We start from the raw sequence: 26,750 nt of genomic DNA, 5'->3' as shown, positions 1-26,750 counted from the left end.
CCCCTTGAGCCTGGGTGCAGTCTGCTCTTCTCAGAGCCCCTGACTCTGTGCTGTCTGTGCCCTACAGTCAGCCCTCAGCTTTCCCAGGGGTCACACCCTGCGCCTCAGCATCTCCTGGGCCTGGCCCAGGGCCACCAGCCTGAAGGACACACCAAAGCTGTGCATTTGCTGCCTAAAGGACCCTGGGCCTCTGCCATGCTGCTCTGCCCGCCTGCGTGTCCTGCTTCTGGTCTGGAGAGTGGGCGTGTCACTAAACTAAGAGGTGATAGAAGCTGAAAGTGTCTCCTGATTTGATTGCATGTTGATGGAGGTGCTTGAAGCCTGGACAGGGTGACAGTGAGGGGAGAAAGTGTGGGGACTTGGAGGCATGGAGTTTGCCCTGGGCTGTTCTAGCTATACTCTGTACCAACACTCACTGTGCTCTGAGACATCTGTCCTTCCCCTTCACTTAGGGGTCCTGTTCCCCATCCTCACATGCTTGTCCACACCCTCTCCCCTTACCTGCTTCACTGCGCCCCCTGGCCCTGGCCTGTCATTCAAGCGAGGCAGGCAGGCCTGCCCAGTGGTGGCCGGTCGACCCACAGGGGATGGAAGCCTCTTCTGTTCCCCTCCTTCTGCCCCACCCCAGCCCATTTTCTCTGGCTGACATCACCCAGCTCACGGATTTTTCTCCTTTCATCACTTTGGTCAAAACAAATGACCCATCTCCGCTGACTTCACCCTCTTTTGAAATTCTGAACCTCTGAGTCAACATTTTCTTCCTTTCTTCCCACACACTGGGCTTCCTTTATTAACCCTTCACCTCTGTGCCCACCTCTTCTGAGATGGCCCCCCACATCAGAGGTGGGGGTGCACGGAGAAATCCCCGGTGCCCAACAGACGGGGTGGAGAGGCCTTGGAGGGAAAGGTGGCTGAACTTGGGTGAGACAACGGTGATCCCTATGGAAGCTGGAGGTCTGCTCTTCTGAGCAGTGATTTTCAAGTCCAAGGACTCTCGGGGGACAGAGCCCCACCTTCAAGCAGAGCTATTCTTCAGTTGTCTGATTCGGGACCTGACTTCCTTAAACACTTTCATTTTGAGAGAGTTGTGAGGCCTCCAGCATGTTGGAAAAACACTGGTTAGAAGGGCTGTCCCCCTTTTGCTTTGCCCTGGGTCTTGGTTCAAGCCCTGGGCCCACACCTGAAACAGCCTCATCACTGGGGAGGCCCTTCTGATATCTGAAGACTGTTAGGGGACTCGCCCCCCATCTTCACTCCGCCGCAAGCCTTCTCTGCCCAAACCAAATACCTCGCTCTTCCAGGCACTGCTCAGGCCCTAGCTGGACAGCCGACGGCCTTCTGCCAGGGAGACCCAGCCCTGCAGGGTCTGACGCAGAGGACACACTGGGCCAAGCCCTCACTTGTCCACCACACTCCTATTCGGGGCCCCAGCAGGGCCCTTCCCTCGGTCCTGCCCCACTCAGTATAAGATTCGCTCTAGACGCCCCTGAGGTGCTTCGGCTTTGAATGCTCTGAGGAGGGGAGACTCAGGTGGTGAGTCACTTTGCTGAGTGTCCTTCAAGGGTGATGCTGCTAAGCACATGGGACAGGAGCTACACCCTGGAGGCCCAACTGTGACTGGCCCTCTGTCTTCTTTAGAAATTTGATCTGGAAATTGGCTCCAAAATCCGCTGGCTTTTTTCCTCCAAACTTTTGTCAAATTTTTCCTTAATTTTTTTTTTTTTTTTTTTACCCAGCCCAAGTGTTCACCATTTCATAGCACTTGGTTTCTGGTCTCAGGGTCCCTGCTCTTCCATGGGGCCTTGGGGCAAGGTTATGGAAAGCTGCCAAGCACCCCACTTTCAGGCACTCCCAGACTGCTCACCCCCCATGGCCTGACTCTGCTGCATGGAGACACACATGCTGGCACTTCCAACGGTTACGGGAGGAAGTCGGGGAGAGGCTGATGATGGACAGGACTGAGGGCCAGAGAGGGGACTAGACCCCCTGGGACCAAGGGACTGGCCCTGAGGACCCCTCCCGCCCCCACAAAGGCTGCAGGCCCGGGCCTCCCTGTCGTACCTGAGAGGAGGGCCTGGCCCGCGAGCTGCCCATACACGGAGGCAGCGTGGGGAAAGGCATTGAAGGGCGGGACCGAGGCTCCCGCTGGGACCCCAGAGCCGACTTGCTGCAGGTCCAAAAAGGCGGAGCTAGATAAAGAGGAAGGGGTGGAGCTAGAACTGGACACCTCGGGGCTTTCCTGCTTTATGGCGAAGGGTGAGTGAGGATCTGCCAGGGAGGGAGACAAGGAGAGAGGGTGAGATGAAGTGGGAGCATGCACAACCAAGCTATGAGATGGGGGTGCGGGGCTGGGGCGGCTGGGCTGGGTGCTCCTCTGAGTGAGGTGGAAGCAGCTCTACCCTGCTGAGCCTCTGCCAGTGAACATAAAGGGCTGTGTGCCCACCTCTCCAGCAGTGAGGCAGTGGGCAGAGGAGGGGCTGGGCCGAGGGTAAGACCTTCCTGACCCACCAGGAAGCCCAACCAGCACAGCCCCTCTCCTCTCCAGGTCCAGGGCCCTAACACTTTCCTCCTCACGCCAGCCATGCCCTGCCTTCACCTGCCCTCCAGCCCAACCTGGCAGGCGGGCCACATGGCCCAGGAGATTCTGGGCATCCTACCTGTCACCACGGGGTAGGTCTGGTGAGTCGAGAGGTTGCGCCCCAAAGGTGTGTTAGAAGGGGTCAGGGTGGCCTTCCCATCATCCAGGGCGCTGTTGAGCAGGGGCAGTGGGTAGAGGCCCTGGAGAACAAAGAAAAGTCAGTATAGGGGCCCCTGGGGCAAGCCTTACCTGCAGCCATCCCTCAGAAAATACTCGCTCATGGTCCCCTTCTTCTGCTCATTCTTAACTCCGCTTAGGGTGTTTCATTATCCGATCACAGCCTCCCTGTTCTCTTAATCCCAGGCTCACGGCTCCCCGTCTGCAGCCAGCTGGTGGCCTGTGAGCAGGCACAGGATGGAGTGACTCCTTCCGAGGACTTCACCGTGGCTGGAGGGTAGGTTCCCTTCCCTGTCTGCTCACAGGATGTGAACCCACCAAGGACAAGATACAGGGTGGAGCCTTCGGCCTACAGGATCATATAGAGAGCTTCATTCAGTTCATTTATTATTCCTCTCCAGATAGGAAATGTGGGCGCCGAAAGGTCAAGAAGCTTGTCCCTCTACCATATGGGGCAGAGCCAGGATTAAACCCAAGGGGTCTGGCTCCAGGGCTATGCTCCCAGGCGCTGCCCTAAACCGGTTAACATCATCACTTCTTACATCTGCAAAGAGCTTTGTATCTGTTACCCTGACCCGTTCCCCTGGCAGCCCTGTGACGTGGGTAAGCAATATTATGTCTGTTTTCTATGTGGAGAGCCTGAAGCCCTGCGGTCTTTATGAAACGGGCTGCACTGAGGACACCTGCCCCCAACCCCGGTGCTCTCTCCTTCAGTAACTCAGCAGCCAGGGCTCCCCACCAGAACAGGACTGGTGAATTTCCTTTCTCTCTCTCATTACCCAAACAAATAGAAATGTTCAGGTTCAGCCCAGAGATGACACTTGGGTTAATTTTGTTTGAAAAACTCTTTATCAAGTACCTGGGGATTTCTTCATGAAGACCTCATGTTAGACTCTCCCCAGCCTCCACTGACACAAGCAGGGCCATCTCCTAAGGTGCTCCCTCCAGAAAGAAGCTGTTCAATTCAAGGGTGCACACACTGCCCCTCACCATGACCCCTCCCGCCAGAGGGCAAGGCAGCACACACACCTGTTCCCCACGTGAGGGTCGCACACATCACAAACGCGCTATGGGAAATTGTGGGAAACTGAATTCAAGCCCTGGTCCGTGTGGCTCAGTTGGTTGGGCATCGTTCCATGCACCAAAGGGTTGCTGGTTCAATTCTAGGTCTGGGCACATGCCCAGATTGTGGGCTCAGTCCCCGATAAGGGGTGTGTGGGAGCCAGCAGGGCCATGTTCCACTTTCACATCGATGTTTCTCTCTCTCTCCCTCTCCCTTCCTCTCTCGGTAAAAATCAATTTAAAAAATCTTTATTAAAAAAAAGGTAATCTTTAAAAAAAGATAACTGACCTCAAGGATTGCTTCCTAGTTATGTAACAGCCCACTAAGGCAACCACTTCCAATGACTTCCATCGAGCTGGTTCTCCAAGGAGCCACAGCACTCTCCATGGCACTTTTGGAGGCCATGAGGGCACTGTTATTGTGCAGAGCAATTATTGACTCAGTGGTGCTCTGGTCCCTACCTCCAAGGGCTTTGAGGCAGGGTGGAGATGCTTACAACACAGCTTAACAAAACTGAACAAAATACCTAATTTCTAGAAGGGGTACGGCAAATTTAAAATGCCTTCTGAATGTGTTGGCTCTGTACTAAAATACCTACTGGAATCCTCTAGCTGTTCTAAAATCCAGGAAATTTAGTGAAAACCTCCAAACCTATATAGCCAGATATGGTGGTGATGCCGCAGAGAATGGCTTACACATACCAGTGATGGCTGGATTTCTTACGGAGACTGAACTTGAACTGGGGTGCAGAGCTGCTCGATGCTTTAGAACTTGGGTGAACCCTGCTTCTGCACCACCAGCCAGGCCGCTTTAGTGTCCTGGCCTCGCTGAGCCTTGATTTGTATCACTCGTGTGATAGGGGCAGTGGGATCTGCTTCCTAAGGCTGATGTAAGGGCCGAGGTGTTACGTACACATACGGAGCACTCAGAGCAGAGAGCCTGAGTACAGCACGTACTCTGTGCATAGCTACCCCAGGCAGTGTTATCCCAGTTATCTGAAGAGTTAGGAGCTGCCAAGTTCTTGGTCTCTGTCATCCTGCCATTCACTTCTGTCGATCAGCTTCTCAGGGCACTTGAAAAATAGAGGAACGAGAGCCACAGAGGCCCCTAACTAAGCCTGGTACTGAGACGTGACCCTGCTGTCGAACACTTTCCCCCTTTTCAGTTTTACAGAAAAGACGGCATGTCTTTGCCCCGCCTGAGGCCAGGTGTGAGGACCTGTGCTCCTACCAGCTGCCCAAGCCTGACGGCCTCGCTGTGTCAGGCCAGAGAGCCTCGCTGTGCCAGGTGAGAGACCACGGGTGTTCCTTTGGCAGCACCAGCGGACACCAAGGGTGGGAAAGGCACTGCACCAGGCTGGGCTCTCCCTGCCCCACCAGAAGCCAGGTGAATGAATGAACAGCTGGCAACTGACTGGGGGAGGGAGGGGCACTGATGAGCATGTTGGGCCCGTCTCCTCGTCTGGGGGATGAAGGATTGGAGCAGTTCCACGGCTTTCAAACTCTCTTTTCCAGTCTCCATATAAGAACCTACGTTGAAGCACCACCTCTAACACAGTGGGCCAGTCTGAGTCACACCAGGGCCTCAGGCCTGAGCTCCACAGCTGCTTTCTCCCAAGCCCCCTCTACCTCCCTGTCCCTCCCTCATCTCCACACAAATAATGTGGTCCCAAGGTCACTCTAGCTCTGACTCTCCCACTCCACAATTCCCAGTGCAGGTCTGCCAGCGTGGTACAGTCTAGGTCTCCTTGTGACCCAGCAGGGTCCCTGGTGGGGGAGGGGGGAGGCGACTCAGGAATGGAGCCAGGGAATGGCTCTGAAGCCCAGCAGGTGCCCAGGGCCTCAACAATGGGGCTCTTTTGCTCTGCCAGGATGGCTGGTGCTTGCCCTCTCGGTTGTGCAGGCTGCTCTGAAGATGGCGAGCTCCCACTGCTGCACCCTGCTCCCTCCAGAGCTGTGTGCTGACTCTCGCTGAGCACCCAGCCCTGTCCCCAGGTCTGCTGACAGCCAGCTTTCTCTGCACCCCTCTGGCTGCCATGGCCCAGGCTGATAAAATCGCTGACGCAGATTGCCTGCCCAGCTGCAGGTGCTGGCACGGGCCCAGCTACCCAGACGGCCATTGGCAATAGTTCGGCTGATTGGTGGCATCATCACCATTGTCCTACTCAGACCTTAAAGGTCTAAGGGTTTGCTTCACTCCTGGACAATGACAGTGTGAGCAGAGAGGGGGAGCAGACACCGCACCCCAAAACTCTCCAGGGGGCCGACTGGCTGGGGGGGAGATATGTGACTGTTGATTGATAGAAAGGGCCAGAGGCAGGTGGAACTTTGCTGGGCCCAAGGGAGATGTCTGCCGTGTCTGCCGCCCTCGCAAAAGCCAGCTCACTATAAACTGTCGCCATCCTGAGCTGGAAACGAGAGCCCTTGGAGCTTGCCGTCCATTGTCTGCATTTCTCAACTCATTCACTCAACCACCTTTACTGAATGTCTATTATATGTAACAGGGCTCACGCTTGGTGGTAGAGATTTTATACGATGCTCTAAGATGCTGCCCGCTGTGTCGTTATATCTCTGTCCACTGGACATTGGTCCAGCGTGAGAAGTGACCAGCAGTGGCAGGCTGACATGCAGAAACACAGGAGCAAGAGGGGACACCCCCCCGGGAGGAAGGGAAGGACTCATGGGCAAAGTGATGCTTGAGCTGAGTCATAATGGCCTGGCAGTATTTTTCCAGGCAGAGAAGTGGGAGGAAAAGCATCTGTAGGGAGGCACACAATGTGCCAGCGCACAGAGGTGTGAACGGGAGTGCATGCTCGGGAGCGTGAGTAATGCAGGGTCATGGGTGTGCAGGCCTGACTGGCCGGGAAGTGCTGGTTGAGGTCACAGTGTGGAGGCTTTGGGCTGCAGCTCTACAGCTGTGGAAGCTGACCCTGCAGTGTGGGGTGGCACTGAGGGCAGGGGGTTGGCACGACCTGGCTGTGCGGCTCCCCATCAAAGGGCTGAGCTCGGTATGGATGAGGGAAGGCCAGAGGGCCAGGAGAAGGAGGCAGTGCCAGCATCTGGTGAAACAGCAGATGTGTCAGGCTTGGAGCTGCATGAAGCTTGTGTCCTGAGCAATCAAAGCAACTTCTGGCTGCTTTGGTGGCAGGACTGCCGGCAGATCAGCGGTCTGCAGAGACTACCTTGCTCGGCGCAGCCCACCACAGCTCACCTCCACATCCCAGTTCTCACCTGCTCGCCTTTGGTGTGACTGGGGGAGGCATAGGCCTCGGGGTAGTGCTGCCGCTCGAAGGGGCACTCGAGGGGCTCGAGGTGGTGCTGGCTGAAGGCGTCTGTGCGGAGGTGCTTGCGGGGCCCGCTGCTGCTGCTCTGGGAGTCGATGCTCAGCCGGCAGCTGTCCTGGTCACCTGGTGTCCCCGGGCAGGAAGAAAGCTTTCAGGGGACCCATCCACCCACCCTCAGGCCAGAGTAGAGGAGCAGACTGAGCTGCAGAGCGGAGGGAAAGGACCCAGGTCCCAGGCCTCAGGGCTCAGAGCTCAGAGCTGTAGCTGGCTCAGAGTCAGGCCCCATTAGAGGCTGAGATAATGGCCCTCCTGCACCCCAACCTGCCCTCCATGCTCCCCACACTCACTGTCATCCATCTTCCTCTTGCTGTCGCTCCCGGGCTGGGCGATCCCCAGCAGCCCATTGATGGAGTAGGTGGAGCCCAGAGAGTCGGACTGGGGTGACTCCGGGGGTGTCACGGCTGAGCTGGGGACTGCAGGGCATGAGAGGGACAGAGTCAGGATGTGGGAGGGACACCCCTGAGAGCTCCTGCCCCCACCATGGAGGAGTAGGGATGCGGGTGGCAGGGGTTCTAGAGTCAAGGCCTCATGATGTGCTTCCTAAATATCTCAGTGACTCACCCCTGGGAGCCCCGCAAGGCTTTGTGCCCCTGGGATGGAGGGCTTGGTCAGCACAGGGAGTGGGCTGTGTGGGCATGTGTGACCCCGTGTGCGCACGGATGGGCAAGTGTGTGCAGGGAAGTGCGCCTGCAGGCACCTCGACACTCACTCAGCGTGTGTCCTGGGCTCAGGGACTTGGTGGCCACGCAGCTGTCCATGGGAAGATTGAATGGCTGCTGCACTTTGGTCCGGATGATTCTGTAAGGAAGAGAAGAGAGGCCGGTAGAGAGAAGAGGAAATGGGACCAGTGGCTGCCCCAGATCCAGTCGCCTGCTTGAAATCCCACTCGGGTGTCTTCAAAGCACCTCACACTCAACCTGTCCACCTCAAACCCACGACCTTACTCCTCACACCTGGGTCTTCCCAGTGTTCCCACTTCATGGGTGGTACTGTCAGTCCCTGGAGGCAAAAATATAGGTGGGGCTTCACCCCTGCCTCCCCCCACCCTCTCTCAAGCCGTCCTCAGGTGCTGTGGTCTTACCTCGTTACCCTCCCCAGCTTTGGTCCCGCTCTGCCTCTCGCTGCCAGTACCTCAGTGTGCGCCACCACCCACCTCTCCCTCCAGTCATTCACGGGCCACCCCATCCACTCTTGGCCTTCTGGTCTCTTCTCCCTATTGCAGGCAGACTGGACTTTCTGAAATGCAAGTCAGCCTGCTGCTTAAAAGGGCCAAGGGCTTCTCGTGGCTCAAGGGTCAGAGGCAAGAACAAGTGGCCTGGCCCCCTATCCCCTAAAGGTCAGCCTTCGCCGAGAGCTGCACCTCAGCCTGCTTCCTGCTCCCCTCTTATTTACTGGCTTTCTTTCAGCTTCTTATGTAAGATCCTGTTAGCCACAGGGCTTTTGCACGTGCTGTCTCAGAGCTCTTCTCACTCCGCTTTTCAGCGAGTTAACTCTTACTCATTGCTTCTTACTCAGGGGCATCTTTCCATAACCTCCCTAAACCAAGTCACTCCTTGCTAGCTCACTGCTCTCATGTTCCTCTCCTTAACAGGGCTAGAGCTGCACTTTTACAATTGTTTGTGTGGGTGCTTGAATAGTGTGTGTCTTCCACTAGACTAAAAGCTCTGCCAGGACAAGGATTCTGTGTCCCCAGGGCCTAGCATATAACAATGAATTATGTGTGTATAAATGAATGAGTGGTTAAGGTAGCGAGTGTATAACTGAATGGCTGAACAAATGAGTGAGGAGCTGATTGAGGGCCAAGTTGGGGGTCTTGTGGCTTAAGAAAGGATCAATTCAAGAAGATTCTTTTACTGAATGAAAAATGATGTGGTGTGTAAGGGAGGAAACTGCAGATGGTTCAGCCAGGTAGGGAGTGGGGATGCCTGTGGCCCTGGGAGGCAAGGAGGTATGATACTTGCCCTGTGCCTGGGAGCTTCCTGCCTGACTGAGGTCCCTTCCCAGCTCTGCTCCATAAACCAGGGCCTTCCTCACTCTCATAATCCCCCAAGCCCCTGGCTGCAGTCTGTCTCTCACCTGTTGATGGAGCTGACACTGGGCACAGTGTCATTGTCACAGACGCCCTCAGCCAGGAGCCGATCTCGGATCTCCCAGGCAAACATGGTGGGGTTCTGTCGCTTGTAGTCCCCGATCTTCTCCACCACCTTGGGGGTAGCCACCTTGGGCTTGGAGCCACCTATCACCCCAGGCCGGATGCTGCCAGTCTCGTAGTACCTACTCCAATAGACAACCCAAAAATTACCCAGTAGGCAGGTGGGTCTCTGGGCATGGACTTAACCAGAGACCCTTAGACCCTTGTCCCCTCAGAGGCTTCCGGGGCAGGGGCCCAGGTAGAACGTGCCCCCAGGGCTGGCCTCTAACACTTGACCTTCCAGCGCTGTTTCCCCTGCATGGGCAGGTTTGCGCTGCTGCCAACTAGACGCTCTGCTGAGGATCTCACCCCGGGACCCTGACTTCTCCCTCTCCTTTCCCTCTGGCCAGTACGAGCACCTGCAGGGCCACCATGGGGGGCATACAAGATTCCCCTCTAGGAAAGGGAATGTTCACGTGGGTGCTCTGTGAATCACGGGCTCACAGTGGGGGTTTCCTCCATCCAGCTTCTCCTGGCCACAGCATGGCTCACTCTTCTCTTCGGCCATCCTGGTTTTTACCCCTCCCAGGAGGCCAGTTGGGGTCGCTGAGCCCCGTACCCTGTCTGCTGGTTCACCTCTGCTCCCCATCCTCTCACCCCCACCCCCGACGGGCACGGGTTTTCTACCAGGTTACGTGGTTCAGGTAGAAGCCACTCCTCACGAGCTCTGGAATCCCAGCCCTGCCTGGATCTCTGGCCATGTCCAGCTCCTTACGCTGAGCCTGCACCCCCAGGGTCTCCTCTCCTCATCTCCCTTCATCCCCAACCCACTGTTTTGGCAGATCAATGACCTCCATCCGGATACCACCCCCTCCTTGGTCTGGAAACTCTCCGATCTCCTCTGTCATGAAATAACATCTGCTTTTTAAATTCCATCTGTCGCCACCATCCAGGGACCACCTTCTCTTTGGGACACTCAGCCTACCCCGGGGTCCCCTCTCCTGATCCCTGAAGGGGCACACTTTTCCCTGACAACTTCAGTCAGGAGGCCAGAACTTCCCACCATCTAGTGACAGGCCCTTTGCCTCTTTAAACCAGAGCTCCTCCTGAGTCCACCTGAGTTGGGGAAGGGAGGCAGCTGCCCCAAGCTGACTGGAAACTCCCAACCATCTGCCTTGGGGGACTTCTGACAGGAGTGGCTCTGCAGGCCAGGTTATGTGGCCCATCAGCCCGGATGCAGGGCTTTGCTGTCCTAGTTCCTGCTGAACTTCTGGGCAGCAGTTCTCAACTCTGGCTTGAGAACATGAGAATCACGCAAAAGGCCTGAATCATATCAAACCTGGGCCCTTCCCCTAAAGTTCTGCTTTAACAGGTGACTTTAAATGAGATGCAGGTCACCTGGTCATCTCATAAAGCTCACAGCATCTGGGCCTGGCTGCCAGAGAGCGTGGGGGCCCAGGGCTCTGCATTTCACCAGGCAACCCTGTGCTTCTGTTGCAGGTGCTCTGGGAGTTATAGTGTGAGAAGCACAAACCCAAGTGTCCCTTGTGCAGGGGTTTGAGCCTGGAAGCCACCTCTGAGAGCATGTCCCTTCTCTAATGGCTCCATTTCCAGTGGTCTCAGCAGGGGAGGCCCTTTGGGGTATCTCCTGCTGTAGGAGCACAGAAGCCTACAAGAGGCGAGAAGGCAAGGAGAAGGGAGAAGCCAAAGGAAGAAGAAATGGGGGAGGGAGGGAGGGAGGGAGGGAGGGAGGGAGGGAGGGAGGGAGGGAGGGAGGGAGGGCAGCACACACCAGAAGAGCACCAGATGGGGAGCCCAGAGCCCTGGGTCCCTGGGAGGGAGGGTGGCTGGGAAGTTGGCGGGTGCAGAGGCCAGCCCTGCGGGAGGGTGGTGTGTGGTGAATTTCGTGCTTACCTGCCAAGAATCTTGCTGACACAACCATGGCTGACACGAAGCTGGCGGGAGATGTCGCAGGGCCTCACACCCTGGTGGGCCAGGTCCACTATGCGCTGACGCACCACTTCGGGCAGGGGTCTGCCATTCACAAAGGCCCCTCCCAGCTGGTTCAGCCCTCCGTGGCCTGAGAATACAATAGTCCCAGCACAGTTGTCAGGGCCAAGTGGCGCAGCCCGGTTCACTGCGATCCTACCCTCTGATTCAGACATATTTACTGTATGCCTACTACGTGGCAGGCACTGTACCAGGCCCCGAGGATGTCACCTCTGCTCTTGCCTCAAGAGGTTTATTAAAGTGGGGGCCTAGACTGCCCACAGCCCATTAACATACCACATGACCACTGCTGGGGCCAGGGACATGCAGAAGGTATAGGACCGCTGGAGGGGGCCACCCTCAGGCTCAGGGGACCACAGAAGGGCTCCTGGAGAAGTCTAAGCTGAGACTGAAGATGAGAGTGTTAACTGAGCCTAAAGAGAAAGGAGAAAACCCATTTTGGGCAGTGGACTCCTGGGGAAGGCTGAGAGGCGAGAAGGGGCTTGTCTGTTAGACTGATAGCTCCCTAGGGCCAGTGGGGCTAATTTCAGGGCTGAGAGCTCCATTATTCTGATGAGAACACTGGGGCTTAGAGTTTTAGTGGCTCCACTCATGTGATTTATATGACTCAGCCTGTGTGAGGAGGAGCCAAGACTCAACCAAGGGTAAGGTTCCCATCATGCCGCTTCCTGGCACGGGCCCTGCTCCCAGGCCAGGACTGACCCTAGAAGCCGGGCATTGGCCCTGTAGTCCTGTGCTGAGGGGCCACAGCCTGGGCATGAAGACATCTTTTCTTACAGGCGAGATGTGGTGACCAGCTGTTGTGGTGGAGCCCAGGGGGTGGCTGTCGGGGGATCGGGCAGGAGAGGAGGAAAAGCAGAGCCAGGCCTCTTGTGTGAGCCCGTTAAGGACTATTTATGGCCTAGGTGGGAAGTGCCTCTGCTGGGCACACCGTGCCCATTAGCGCCCACTGACTTAGCACATTCAGAACTGCTTGCTGTGCAACGTCTCCTTGGGGCCCAACTGTCTTCAGCACAACAATTAATTTCCCTTAAAAGAAAAAAAAGCCAAAACCCTCGGGCCCGGGCACTAAGTCAAGGGGAAAAGCCTGCTGGCCAAACACCTGGCAGGAGGAACACAAGCGACCCAACGACCCATCTTCCTGGTGAGCTTGGGCACAACTTTCCACCTTCCTGTTCTAGGCAACTTGTCCCTCGAATGCTTTTCCACCGAGGCCGGGAAGAAGTCTGGAAGGGCCTTGGAACCACCCAGAAGGTGGAGGAGTGGCCTGCGTCCACTCCAGAGCCCAATCCTTTGGCACCGCACTGGCCACAGCCTTTCCCTGCAGAATGGCTGCAACCCTTTTAACCCAATGTCATTCCCTCCTGGGTGCCTTTCAGCTCTTTGGGGTCCAGACACTGAACACAAGGGGGCGCCAGACAGCCACTCAACCCAGACAAGCCCTTGAGCATCCAGCTTTGTCCCCATTTCCCAGAACTTGGGCTTCAGGTCACCCCCTCTGTATCTGGAAGCGAGGCTTCCTACAGGTGGCTTCTTCATCCCTGGACAGGCAGCAGGTTTAAAAAAAAAACAAACCTCATTTTTGGATGGTATGAACTAGGTATTTTGACTTCTTAAAAAAAATCTACCCTGTTTCTCCACTGAAGCTGTGTGGGTAATTGCCCTCAATCTTCCTGAAGGGCTGACCAGGATCTTAGAGACCAGAGGCCCCCAGGACCCCCTCCCCTGAAGGTTAGTTACTGGATCAGCCAGCATAGGTGTGAAGGGAAAGTTCACATCTCCGAATTCTGAATTCTCTGGTGCTTCATTTTATTTTACTGGCTTCTGGGCAACTTTGCGTTACTGTGCGGAGAACTGGGCTGGATTCCTGCATTGACTTTGCCTGTTTTAATTTTATCATTTGAGAAAGTTGGGTTTTGTTTCCAACCTTAGTGTTTTCACCCATTGAATGGAGCTAAATAAAACCTCTTACTGCATCTGCTGCTGACCTATAAGAGCTACTATAAGAAGATGGGGAGTGAGAATGGAGAAGTGTTTGGTTAGCTGAAAATCTTGATATATAAATGTCAAGTTTTTCTGGTCTTTAATACTTACAGGTTCTGGCCCAAGCTTGGCCCTAAGATTGGGGCAGTGGTTCTCAAACTTGAGGTGCATTGGAATCACTTAGGGGGCCTGTTAAAACACAGGCTCTGAGCTCAATGCCCCAAGTTTCTAAATCAGTAGGTCTGGGATGGATGCAAGCACCTGAGTTTCTAAGAAGTTCTCAGGTGGGGCTGTGCTGCTGGTCTGGGGCTACGTATTGAAAACCACTGGGCAATGTAAAGGAAATGTAAGAGTATAACTAACTACTTGTACACCTCCTACCCCAGCCCCACCTCTAGAATAATGATTCCTCTTGTCTGTATATTATAGTTTTGGGGTTTTTTTGGAATATATGTACCGAGTGCCCACCATGAATCAGGCACAAAGCCCTGAGGGGACCACCTTGAACAAGTGAGAGACCAGGCCTTGGAAGAACTTAAAATCTTCGGGGGGATGCAACTGTTCAGGAGGAAGTGTTTCGAGAATAGTAAGTCCAGATGCTAGGGGACCCATAAGTGGTTGGAAGGAAGTTGTAGGGAGGGATGATCAGGAGGTAGCCAGGTGAAGAAGTTTTTCCAGGAAAAAGTGCACACATGAGGTCTTAGTGCTCTTAAGACATGAAAGACTTACAGCAACTGTGGGATGGCCAGGAAGGAGAACTTGGAGAGAGCCTGCTGGCTGCGGATGGAGATGGCCCCTCTGGTTTGAGGTTTGGAGCTGAGTCCTTGTAGTGGAAGGACATTTGCCCTTCCTGTGTCCGGTGTGGGGGAGTCGACTCCTTTGGGTGAGTCACACCAAATGCGCAGAGGTGGGTGCAGCCTTCCTGCACTGAAAGGCCGGGACACCCACTGTGCTGACCACCTTTCTATGTGGCTATGGATGGGACGACTTTGAGGCTGGAAGCCAAAAATGAGTGGGAGCCCCTGACTGGGCCTGGAGAGGGTGTGGACCGGGAGGAGACTTACAGCCTCTTAAACAAAGGCCTTTTGCATGGTCTGAAGGGTCGTGGGCGCAGAATGGTGGGTGCTGGGGAGGAAGACAAGATGCCTGGCTGGACACAGTGGGTTCAGGGTGTGAAGGTCCTCAGACAAGGGAATGCTGATTTTCCCGGCCGGAGAGGATTTATCCTACAGCGAGGGCATTTGTAAGTCTGCAAAGCTCTAGGGGAAACCTGTTGTCTCGAAACATATAATTTTGAAAAGTGACCATCAGGGGAGGTCTCAGGACTTTCTTCTTTTTTTACTTTTCAATTGAAGTTTACATATAATATTACTCTGTATTAGTTTCAGACGTATAACATAGCTAGACAATCACGTACTTCACAGAGCGGGCCCCCAACATTTCAAGTACCCACTTGGCCCCCTACATAGTTATTACAATATTATTGACTATGTTCTTTATGCTGTAATTTATGTCCCTGTGACTGTTCTGTAATTACCCATTTGGGGGTTAAGAAGTAAAAATCAGGACTTTCTTTGGTAATTTCTTCACCCCTTCCAGGCTCCGAAGAGTAGGGATGGTAGAAGAGAAAGAGAGGCTCATTGCCCCAAATTCTTGTTAAGTCACCAACACCCAAGCCCTTAAGATGTGGGGGTGGTCTTCTTGCGCCCCACAGTCCTTTGCATGCAACTCTGTCGTAGCGCTGACTTCGAGCAGTGACCTTATCTGTTTACATTGCTTTCTATGTCTCCTCTTGTGTACCTAACACCTGTCACAAAAGTTTAGCTAATACTTCAATAAAGCACACGATAGACAAATGCTTCACAAACGTGAGGGGCACTGTGACAGTTGTCAAGTCGATTCCCCACCCTAGACCCCGGAGTCCCAAACTCGGTTACTTTCCCCTTGTACCTGCTGTCAGGTTTCATGCGTCCGCCTAGTCTTAAAGTGGCAATGGTACGACGTCTTGCTCTGTGACAATTTTCATTTAATTACCTTGGGATTTTTGCTTTAGCCCCAAAGAGTGTTATGGTACGAGTCTGAGCCCTGGCAGGAATATAAGGGGAGGTGGGGTGTTCTTTAAATCACGCTGTGCCCACACCCCTCCACAAAGGCACAGCTGCACAGTGCTAACCCGGCTCTGGGGTGCCAGCTGAGTGCTGCTATCACCCCAGCACGCTCGCTTGCAGGCTGCAGTCTCCCACTGGGACCTGCCAGCTGCTCCCCTTGGAGCAAACCAATGTTTCAACCTCTTGTTCCACCTTCCCCCCAAGTCCACACCCTGAATCACTCCCGCACCTATGAGGTGGGGGCTACCAAGGCACCAGGGCACACAGGCCTCGGACCAGGACAAAGGGGCTGGGATGCTGGGAGCAACGCTTGCACCTGGCTTTATCCCCAACTGGCCTTGTAGCCCTCGACGTCTCTGTGCTTGTCCTTCCCCTCCAAGGCAACCGAGAGGAGACAGCAGCCATTTCTCATGAATCCCTCACCATCTGTGTGTTCTAGAACCACACTCCATAAACAACCTTCCCGTTCCTTTTATACCATTTACCTCTGCCTTGCAACTGGGTGCTTCCCCTGGACTTACAAACACACTTAAACCCATCTCTGCTGCCTCTCAGGCCCAGCCTACAACAAACACACAAAAAGAAGACCCTCCCTTGGACTACAAAACATTTGCTTCCTATTGTTTTCAACCAAATTTCTCAAAAAGTCTTCATATCTGCTGTTCCCAGTTCCTTTATTGCCTCCCTTGCTGTCCAGGGGTCACCTCACCCTGTGCCTCAGGCTGAGCACCTGCTCAAACAGGTAACAAGAGGCTGCTGTGGTGGAGGTGCTGAGCTCTCCCTCTTGAAGAGGTCCCAGGCAATGCTGTCTTCTGGTTCCTTCTACCTTCAGATATGCTTGTGGTTTCTTTTTAATGAGGTTCTCTGTCCTCGTTTGTCCCATTATATCTTTTTTTTTTCCAGGCTTCTCTTGAATCCCGGGGCTGCACTCGCTCTGCACAGTCCTTCTCAGGGATCACACCCACTCTCCTTACTTTACCCACTACCCGGGCGCCCAGATGTCTCCAGCCCAGATCTCTCTCCCATTTCTATATTCAACTTCCTATAGGAAATCTCTTCGCTGAGCCATAGGCTCCTCCTCCAGTGGGCCCTGTGTGTTCCCTCCACCTGGCAGTCTTGTCACCCCTCTTATCTAGTCAACTACTGCCCACCCAGGATGGTCCAGGTGGCTCTCTGCTTCACCCTGCAGAGCAGGCTGAGGCTTCTGTTCAGCTGCTCTCAGAGCACCTGCAGCCTCTCTTTCATGGCATCATTCACATTTTAATTTTACGTTTATTTGCATGAGTGTACGCAGGAGTAGCAACCCTTCTCCAGCCACACTGAGTGCTCCATGAGGGCAGGATCATGTCTGTTTTGTTCATCATTAATTATATTAAGTGTTCAGTAAGTGTATGCCACATGAATTAGCTAACGGGGCCTTTTGCTTCCATTCTCCCCATAAGAGTACTCACCAAACCATGACATTTTTACTTCTTAAATATTTACCCGACCAGTACTGTCCAGCCATCGCCAGCACATATACATCCATGCATTCGTTTACCCCCTTGACATATGGTTACTAAGTATCTATCACTTGCCAAGCACTTTACTGGAACCGATGGCATGGAATTGATCCTGCCTCCCGAAGCTCCCAGTGTAGGATGAGTGAAACACACACATAAGCATATAATTACCGCTGGGATGGGTGCCAAGAAGGACACGGCACAGTGTTAAAGAATAATGCAGGAGGGGAAGAGATGGAAGTCCTTCCAGGTGACCAAAGAAAATCTAAGTGACATACACTCTGGGGCAGAGGTAAGTAGGGGTTAACCAGCCACCTGACTCACTAGTCTCTGAGCCCAACCTTGCACATGCGACCGTTAGCTGGCGAGCAGGAAGTCAGAAACCCAAGCCTGACCATGTCACTCCCATGTTTAAGAAAACTTGTGGGGCCCAGCTCCATCACCTGCATGAGGTCTAAGCTACGAAATCGGGAGGAACCGCCCACATGAGCTGACCCAGCCAGCTTACCACCTTTCCTACCCGTCTGAAATGCAAATCTGATGCCCTGGCCACAGGACGGCTCGCTGTTCTTCTATAGCATCTGACTCCTCCCATGTCCTTGTTTATGCTGTTCTCTGTGCCGAGGTGCCCTGTCCTTACCTTCCGCTCGATTCATATTCCCACCTGAATTAGTTCAGGAAGCTACCACCTACAGGTAACTACCACCTGCTTTTTGTCTCTGGCCCTTTTTTTTTTGTTTTTCTTTTTTAAAAATAATTTTTACTGATTTTAGAGAGAGAGGAACGGAGAGGGGGAGAGAGAGAAACATCGATTAGTTGCTCCCTGTACGTACCTGAACCGGGTATTGAACCAGCAACCTGGGTATGTGTTCTGACCGGGAATCGAACCACTGACCTTTCAGTGCACAGGATTACACTCAACCAACTGAGCCACACTGGCCAGGGCTCTGGTCCTTTCTTCTAAACATGCCAGGGCATAATCTCTGCCACTACATGTAGCAGAATAAGTGTGTAGTTATACTGGCTGTGTCCTGCTGCATACACTGTGTGCCCCTTGAGGGGCAATGTGGCTGCTTTACCTGTGAAACCCTAATGTCTAGTGTTACGCACAGCAGGTACCCAGTAAATGCTGAGTTAATTATTGGAGTGAAGGAAGGAGGGAAGGAAGAACAGAGGGAAGAAAGCAGGTCCAAAACAAGCTTAGGGGAGCCCACACATGATTTGCCCTGAGCAGAACTCTGTCTTCCAAAGGCATGAGTTGTTTAACGAGGGGAGTGCAAATGTCACCATCAGGGACAGAAAGGTTTACCCCCTTGCGGGAGCCTGGGGACGGCTACACAGGCCTTCCTTTTGGCTCTTCCATCAAGCCTTTGACGTCAACATTAACGGTGTTAGGCTCAGGCTGTTGCGAGGAGCCTTATGGTTCACATCTGCCTCGCTGGTTGCTCAGGCAGGGCCTCTATGCACTCCAGTGCAGCCCCAGAGGCCCCGGGGGGTGAAGCCATGAGGACCAGCTCCAGCTCCCAGCCACCCACACTCTGAAGTCCCGGCCAGTCCAAGATTTCCCTAAGGCCTTGGGAATAAGAGGATAAGAAGTCCGCTTCCTTGGATGCTCTTCCTTAGATCAGCCCAGGGGGTGGGAGGTTAGCAATCCCATTGCCACAGGGAGCAAGCTGGTGGGGGGCAGAGGCAGGCAGACAAAGGTGCACGGAGACGCTTCCTCTGGATTAGCCTCTAGTTGGGGAAGATTCCAACTCGCCTGGCATTTTACCAGTGTTGGACTTAAAAGAAGAGGAAAGAGAGGAAGGAGAAAGGGAGAGAGGTTATTGTCAGTATGTGGCCCCCTCCGGGAGCCAGTGCTTTGCAATAACACCTGCAGCCAGGCTGTGGGAGGCGCTGACTCTGGAGCCAGGTGAGCACGAAAAACGCAACTTTTCTTCGAATTCTCATAACAGCCCTTAAGGAGGGAGCACATTGTCCCACTTTACAGATGAGGAGATGAGCAGCGGGGACGGTTCATAACCTGCCCGAGGCTGCTTCATGCAAAGGGGCAGGACAGAGACGGAGACTGCGGCTGAGGCCAGGCTCAGCCCCTCCTGCAAGCTCGCCTGGGAGCGAGGCTATTCCGGGACAGTGAGCCCCTATCTAAGAGCAAACGTGACCCACTCGTCGCCACCATGGGTGGGTGCTTTCCAAAACCCTCCTCAAAAGCCTTGCCAGGTTTTCACTTCGTTGGGGCCTAATTTTCCCTCTTTATGGTTTTCTTTAGTCAGAGAGCAAACCAAATGCTGTCATATTTCTCCCCCTCTTCCATGTCTGTTTATTGCCCTCCACTCTTTATTCCCATCCGCCCACCGCCACCACCACCGCCCCCGCAGCCTTTGCTCTGGGTTTTATCCCTCAGCCTCCTCCAGTTGCCTTGCTTTTATTTCCATCCCGCTGATTTCACTACTCCCCCTTCTCATCTCCCCCCAGTTCCTTCCCTGCCCCAGTCCTAGCTGGTCAAACAGGGGAGCCCCTCCCACCCATTCACCCTGAGATCTCCCTTCCCTCTGCCACCAGCTCCGGCTCCTTTGGCCTGTCCCCTCCCTGCATCGTCTTTACTGCCTGCATGACTGCCCAGGTTCTTATCCCATCTTCCCCTCGCAGGCATTCACAGCTCGCTGTTATTCTTGTATTAGCACTGAACCCATTAAAGCTAATTTGTTTGCCCTAATCTCCATTTATTTTTCCCTAGTTGATATTAGATTTCCCTTTCTATTGCTCCAGCATGATTTTCTCTTTGTCTTCCTAATGGTCTACCCCCCTCTCTCTTCCTCTATTAATCTGGTTGGCTTCACTGCATGGTTTCAAGGCCTTTCCTGCCTCCCCCAGCCCTTAGATTAACCCTGTCACCTCCCTCTCAGGATGTCCCAAGCGCAGTGGATTTCTGAGGATGGAGCTGCTGCACATGTCAATAGCCCTGTGAGCTCCCTGAGAATAAAGCTGCCGGGGGAGAGGCCCTGCCTTGTGCGGACGCCTCAGGAACACAGGGCCGCAGAGCTAGAGGCCAATGGGACACACATGGGCTGCTCCAAGCTCTGAAGGGTCACGGAGGTCAAGGGGTCCTTGGCTAGGTTCCCTTTTGAGGCTGCCTCAAAGATTTCTGGAGGCCCCTGCCCACTTTTTCAGGTCCTATAAATTATATCAGTAGGCTAAGCAGAGATGGGCCACTTTCTCCCTATGACTCCGATTAGACACCGTTTCTCCTCTATCTCCATTTCCCACATTGGAGACCCACTCCCTCCCCTTCCTGAAGAGGTGAAGTGGCCCCTCTGAGTGTGGTTTTGGAGGTGGCTACTTTGCACCCTGCACTCTGGCCTGCATGTTCCCCAGAACAGATGCCTTCCTGGACCAGCTCTCAGGAACCTCACCATCCCCACTGCCTCCCTGCTGACGGCCCTGTCCAGCCCCCCATCTGAGCCTCATTGTTCAGGCCTTTCTCTGGGCCAGTGCTCTAACTGTCATCTGGACACCTGGCTCCTCAGGGGCAAGTGCACTTGCCTTGAAGGGAGGAGGGCTGCCGCCAGATCACCCAGGGTGCTCAGACATTTCCCACCTCTGCTCAGACCAACCAGAATCTCTGGGCGTGGTGTCCTCAAATCTATATTTTTAAGAAGCTCCTCTGGTGATTGCTGAGAGTTTACATCCATTCCGTAGATAGTCAATAAATATGTACTGAGAGCATTAATTAATTGATTAGACATGAACTTCCAGTGCTCTCTGGAGGTTCACTAGAGGTCACTGGCCTTGGCTCCTTCCCACTGTGCTTCTAGATGCCCCAGACTCTGGGCCCGAGGCAGCAGGGCTGTAGTGAGAGAGCTGGGGCCCCCATTTGGGAGAGTGGAGACGTGCGTGAGAGGCAGGTGTGCCAGCACCCACCACTGCAAATGCACTAGGAGCCGGGAATCTGCAAACTCCCTCCCTCTGGGGTCAGAGGCCTGTGGATATTAATGCTGTTTCCTAGAAAATGGGTCTACATTAAAGCAATTTTCAGTTCATTAGATTTCAATTCAGTGAGCACCCACTCTGTGTCTAATACTCCAGGCTGCATGTGGGAGGAGGTGGCTCTGAGCAGAAGACACAGTCCTTGCCCTTGAGAAACGTACACGTTAATAACCCCAACACGCTGTAGAACCTGAGAGTGTCTCAATCCACTCAAAGGATCTCCTGCAGTTCTCTCCACAACCCTGGGGAGCATGGGCAGTGTGTGTGTGTGTGTGTGTGACTGTGTGTGTGACTATGTTTGTGTGTGTCCGTACATGTCTGTGTATATGTGTGTCTGTGTTTACCTGTGTGTGTGTGAGTGTGTTTGTATGTGTCAGTGCATACATGTCTGTGACTGTGTCTGTGAGTGTGTGTTTGTGTGTGTCTGTGTGTATCTCTGTGTGTTTGTGTGTGTTTGTATCAGTGTGTCTGTGTGAGTCTGAGCGTGTGAGTCTGTGTGCGTGTGAATGACTATGAGTGCGTGTCTGTGCGGGTGTGCAGTGTAGAGCCCTAGCGCAGGGTGGGGGCTGGCTGCCTTAGGAGTGGAAACAGCGAGGGACAAATGAAGAACTGCTGTTTCAAGCCTGACATACCGAGCAAAATTTGTGACAAAACTGCCTATCTGTGCTTGCTGACGGCAGAGTCCCGGAACCGCAGCAAAATGGATTATACTCTACACGCCGCTCGCCACCACCTCAGGACACCGGAGGGAGCAGAGGGGAACGGACACAGCCCGGGGGCTGTGGTTCCAGAGGAGGAAACTCGGGTGCTGAGAACGAGGACATGGGTTCCTGCCTGTCTGAGCATCAGTTTCCACATCTGGCTTAAGGGGAGCAGATCTCGACTGTCCTCCAGTCTTGACCTCTGCAACACCAGGATGGTCCTCAGGCCGGGAACAGAAGGGGTTCAGAGAGCTCTGTGGGGGGACCTTGGGCAATCGCCACACAGACAACTGCCGGGAGCGGCCTGAGCTCACTCCTCGTAGAAGATGAGGGTGGCTGCTTCATTAACAAGTGAGATGCTCTGGTTAACTCGACGCTGAGGCAGACACCCACCAGAGTCATGGGGCATGTCTGAGAGCGTCCCTGGCCAGGAAGGGGACACGGCCCATGTAATGTCACAGGCTCACTTCATGGCGGAGCCAGGACAGCACTCAGGCTTTCTGACCTAAGTCCCTGTTCACTCCAAGTCCCAAGGGGCCCTTTGGGACCCTGACGCCACCTGAGCTGGGGCCACTTTGGCAGATAGTGAAGGAAGAAGGTGCTGGGGTTTAGCAGAATGGGCTGGAGGCCACAGCAAGCCCTGAATTATTTTCTAGTCCTCTTATCAACTTGTTTTCTTGTCATTTTTATTTTCTTAGGTGGTAAACCCAGACATGGGGCTCTCTTCTTGTGGGTCCTGCGTTCAGGAAGCAGGACCTCTCCTCTGGGGGAGCACTGGGGTGGCAGCGGCAGGAGGGGATCTAGAGAACGCGTGTCAGCTTCCCCCTCTCGCTCCGTCGGTTCCAAACTGGGGCTCCTACAGCTGGTGTCATTCAGACCCAAACCTGCTCGCTGACAGTCTGGGTCAGGACTGGGCAGTGGGCTGAATCAGACCAAGAACATGCAATACTCAGACTTCTGTAGGGTGAACTGTGTCCCCCAAATCTCATATGTTGAAACCCTAGCCCCTAGTACATCAGAATGCAACCTTGTTTGGGAATAGGGTCCTTACAGGTGATCAAGTTAAGATGAGGTATTAGGGTGGGCTCCAATCCCATGTGACTGTCCTTATAAAAAGGTGAAATTTGGTAAAGAGAGAGAGAGAATGCTAAGTAGAGATTAGAGTTATGCTGACTCAAGTCAAGGATCACCAACGATGCCAGCAAACAACCAGAAGCTACGGGAGGGAGTGCGGAGCAGATTCTCCCTCATGGTCTTAGAAGGAACCATCCCTGCCTCACCTCGATCTCAGACTTCCAGCCCCCAGAACTGTGAGATGGTCAATTTCTGGTGTTTAAACCCTTGATTTGTGACATTTTGTTTTGGCAACCCTAGGAAACTAATGTGCAGATAAACAGGCTTCTAACTCTGAACTAGATACAGCAGGCTTGGGAACTCCCGAGCTCCTCTCCTGGAGTATCTGGTTGCCCCTCAAGTGACATTTCTGTGTAAGGTAGACTCAGGCAGCTAAGGCAAGAGCAAGTGCTTCCTAACATATGACCTTCTGTAGTGTGCCTGGGTCTCTGACATCACCGCCCAACCTGCAGAGCCACACTCTGGTCTCCTCTCCTGACCCCTCCGTCACGAGCATGGGCAAGAGCACCAACACATCAGCCACCAGGGCTCCTAGGCTTCTCCCTTCAGGAATTTTTGGGGATCCAGTTTAAAGTTGGTTCTGAACTCACCTAATATTTGCAGAACCCTTTCAAAGTGCTGCTGTCGGGTAAGCAATTCTTAAATTTAATTCAATTTAACAAACATCAACTGGGCCTTGGTTTTCACACCCTGTGAGCGATGTGGGGCTGATGCTTTGAGCCTCTTTTATACATGAAGACGACAATCTGAAGGTTAAATGGCCAGGTAGGAGCAGACGTGAGGCTGTGTCTGCATCTGTGTCTGATCCTCTCGTGGAAATCTCCGAGAGGCAGTGTGAAATCTCCGAGAGGCGGTGTCACGCAGGGAGAAGGGCTGTCTCCCTGGCACTGGGCATGAAAGCTCTGCACAGGGACGATCTCTGGTTGGGCCAGAGGTCTGTGGTTCTCGAATGCTGACCTACAGCAGAGTCGCTGGGAGCTTGCGAAGGCGCTGATCCCAGGCCCCCCTGGCTGCTAACAGAGCCCAGGAGGCTCTGATAATAGAGAGCACGCTGAGGAACACTTGTACAAATATTGAGTAAGCACCTGCTTATGTCTACTCTGTACCAGATATCGTTTGGGGAGTTTTATTCCCAGCCTGCTGGTCCTCACAGATGCTGTGCCCTAAATCCGACGGACCTCCCTGTCAAGCTGACACCCGGTGTCCCCTAGAAAGATCCCATGTGGCATGTTGGGTCGGGCCTGCCAGTGTTTCCTACTTCCGTGGCCACTGCTACCCAACCTCACCACCCTGCATCTGAGCCCCGGCCAGCCAGAAGTCCTTCCCCAGGACCAGAGAAGTGTCCCAGAGGGGCAGCTGGGGCCTGGACGGCAGCAGCAAGTTCCCTAAAAGGGAACTTTGTTTCCTCAATCCCACAGTGGCCACTTATAAAGAAAACAGGAGAGTAATTAGAGCAACATCATGTGAAAGGATCCGTGGGCTTCTTCATGTTCGGAAAACTTCATGAACCAGACTTGAACATGAAAGTCAGGTTGACTGGCAAAATGCCCACGACAGGCGAGGGCATCAGAGAGGGCTCTGGTTAAGAAGGTGGTGCTTGGCCGACCTTTGCCAGGGGGTGGGAGTGGGGATGGTATTCCAGGCAGCTGCCACTGAGTGGGCAAAGGCTGGAGGTGGGAACACACACGATGTGTTTTGGAAACAAAGACCAGTTGGCTGGAACCTGAGTCTGCGTGCAGGAATAGTGGGAAATAGAGTCAGGAAGTAAGGAAGGAAATCTTCTCGGATTATACACCAGCCGTTTGCCTGCAAATACCAGTTAATGATTGTGCTGCCAGGAAGTATAAGCAGGCCTCTAAGATAATTTTGGAAAATCACCAGGCTGAGATTCTCTGGAACAGGGCTGGAAAAGGAGAGAAGTAAGAACATTTTGATACTGCAAACCCTCTAGTGCCCACAGATTGTTACCACGGCTGCTCCACTTAATAAAAAGGACACGGACCCAAGGACAGAGGAGGTAGGTGCATGGCTCTGGCAGGAGAGCTGAAAGGAGCACGGAAGTTGACAACTCGAGTGTGCAGTTGACCCAGGGGAGGATGGAAGTCCCTGTGCCGAGTGTATGTGACCCAGGCTTCTCAGTGGCAGGTCAGAATTAACACCTGCACCCTCTCTTGTCAAAGCCCAACAGTTTGGCCGTAGCCAGTTTGGCTCAGTGATTAGAGCACTGGCCAGAGGACTGAAAGGCCCCAGGTTCAATTCCAGCCACGGGCACCTATTTTGGTTGCAGGTTTATCCCCTGCCCCGGTAGGGATGGTGCAGGAGACAACCAATCAATGTGTCTCTGTCACATCAATGTTTCTCTCTCTCTCTCTTCCACTCTCTCTGAAAAGCAATGGAAAAAATATACTCGAGTAAGGCTTAAAAAAAAAAGCCCATGGTTTGTGTGAACCCCACCTGTCTTTCCCCTGCTGTCTCCTGCGCCTGCGCTGACTCTAGTTCCTGGAACTGCACACTCTCCCAGGTCTCCACGTCTCTGCTCCTGCTGCTCCCTCCTCAGGTCACCTGGTGGAGTCCTGCCCCTGACTCAGGAGGCTCCCTCCCTGCTCCATCCAGCCCGGTGCTGGCCCTCTCCCCCACACTCAGCATTCATGTCCGTCTGCCCTGAAGCCTTCCCTCTCTCTCCAGAATGTCAGCAAAGGCAGAGGCACGGTCTTTCGTTGTCTGTAACCTAAAGCTGAACTCCCTGCCTGCCATTCTGAAGGGCTCAGTAGATATTTACATAGTGAATTAAGTATTGTTGTAATAATGCCCTTTGAAGTGATTTGGAGTTAGAACCCAAGGCCTGTGTGGCCAGAGGGTGCGTGGTTGGATGAAAACATGTCTAAGAACAGGGTGACTGAGAGTTGGTGCTTTGAGCGATCACACAGAGCCCCGGGGCAAAGGCAGGTGTGCCCGGACCTTAGAGGTAGAGACCAGAGGACACCAGGTGCTTCTTTAGGAGCTGCAGTGAAACCGAAGGTGACCCAGGTATAAGGTCCACACTGAGCACTCATTCAGGGAGAAAGAAATAGGCCAGGAGGAGAAGAGAGGGGGTCGTCATACAACATAGAGGGCTGGGAATATGAGTGTCTCTAGATAGTGGACCAAGAAGGAGAAAAATAAATCAGGATTTCTGCGGGTGGTGTTATGAGCTGAATGTTCATGTCACCCCTCCAAGCTCACATGTTGAAGCCCTTAGCCCCCAAACATAATGGTGTTTGGAGGTGGGGCCTTTGGGAGGGGATTAGAGTTAGATGGGGTCTTGAGGGTTAGATGGAGTCCTGAGGGTGGGGCCTCGTGATGGGATTAGTGCCCTTGTAAGAAAAGGAAGAGAGAGCAGTACTCTCTCTCTCCAGGCACACACACTGAGGAAAGACCACGAGAGGACACGGCGAGAAGACGGCTGCCTTTGAACCGGGAAGAGATCCTGACCATACTGGCACCCTGATCTTGGACTTCCAGCCTCCAGAACTGTGAGAAACAAATGTCTGTGTGTAAGCCATCCAGTCTGTGGTGTTCTGGAGTGACAAACCAAGCTGACTAAGAAAGGGGACCTCAGGGTGACAGGATCAAATCTTGAAGAGAGGTGTCATGGCTCCAGGTTTGCACCAGGGAAGCTGAAACTGAGACAGAGGAGTGGCTCACGTGAGGTGTGATGGGCAAGGGATGCTGGGTGACAGGAGACCCGGGTCCAGCAGCCCACCTTCCCTGAGTGTATCCTTACAATGCCCAAAGCCACTGGGTTCCTTAAGGGACGGACACACGTTATGCACCATGGCCTTGAAAATGAGGGGGTTTTGTTTTGTTTTTCAGGAAAAGGACAGGTGAGAGGAGGCTCTCACCAGGGACATGGCTCTTCCTTGGACGGTGGCCTGCAAAGTCTCCATGATAGAAATGCTTGGCTGCCTCTGACGCAGCCATATGGGTCTCATCTTTTCACAGTGTTGGGCACTGCAGCTACTATGCGGACGTCAGGCAATGCCAGCCTCACATC

General features: G+C 53.7%; 1 protein-coding gene across 1 annotated transcript in view; it reads right to left on the bottom strand.

The window, feature by feature from the left end:
• Window positions 1-26,750, bottom strand: part of PAX8 (paired box 8) — a 51,590-nt gene that overhangs the window by 12,248 nt on the left and 12,592 nt on the right. The window contains exons 3-9 of the mRNA XM_087823866.1: window positions 11,207-11,372; window positions 9,238-9,438; window positions 7,871-7,959; window positions 7,449-7,574; window positions 7,049-7,224; window positions 2,658-2,778; window positions 2,062-2,268 (exon numbers count right to left, since the gene is read on the bottom strand). Coding sequence (XP_087679992.1) covers window positions 2,062-2,268; window positions 2,658-2,778; window positions 7,049-7,224; window positions 7,449-7,574; window positions 7,871-7,959; window positions 9,238-9,438; window positions 11,207-11,372 — 1,086 coding nt within the window. The remainder of the gene's footprint in view (window positions 1-2,061; window positions 2,269-2,657; window positions 2,779-7,048; window positions 7,225-7,448; window positions 7,575-7,870; window positions 7,960-9,237; window positions 9,439-11,206; window positions 11,373-26,750) is intronic.

The sequence above is a fragment of the Miniopterus natalensis genome, chromosome 13 (genome assembly GCF_054644295.1).
Source record: "Miniopterus natalensis isolate mMinNat1 chromosome 13, mMinNat1.hap1, whole genome shotgun sequence".
Taxonomy (NCBI): domain Eukaryota; kingdom Metazoa; phylum Chordata; class Mammalia; order Chiroptera; family Miniopteridae; genus Miniopterus; species Miniopterus natalensis.
Note: the sequence above shows the minus strand (reverse complement) of the source record. Positions and strands in the feature narration are given on the sequence as shown.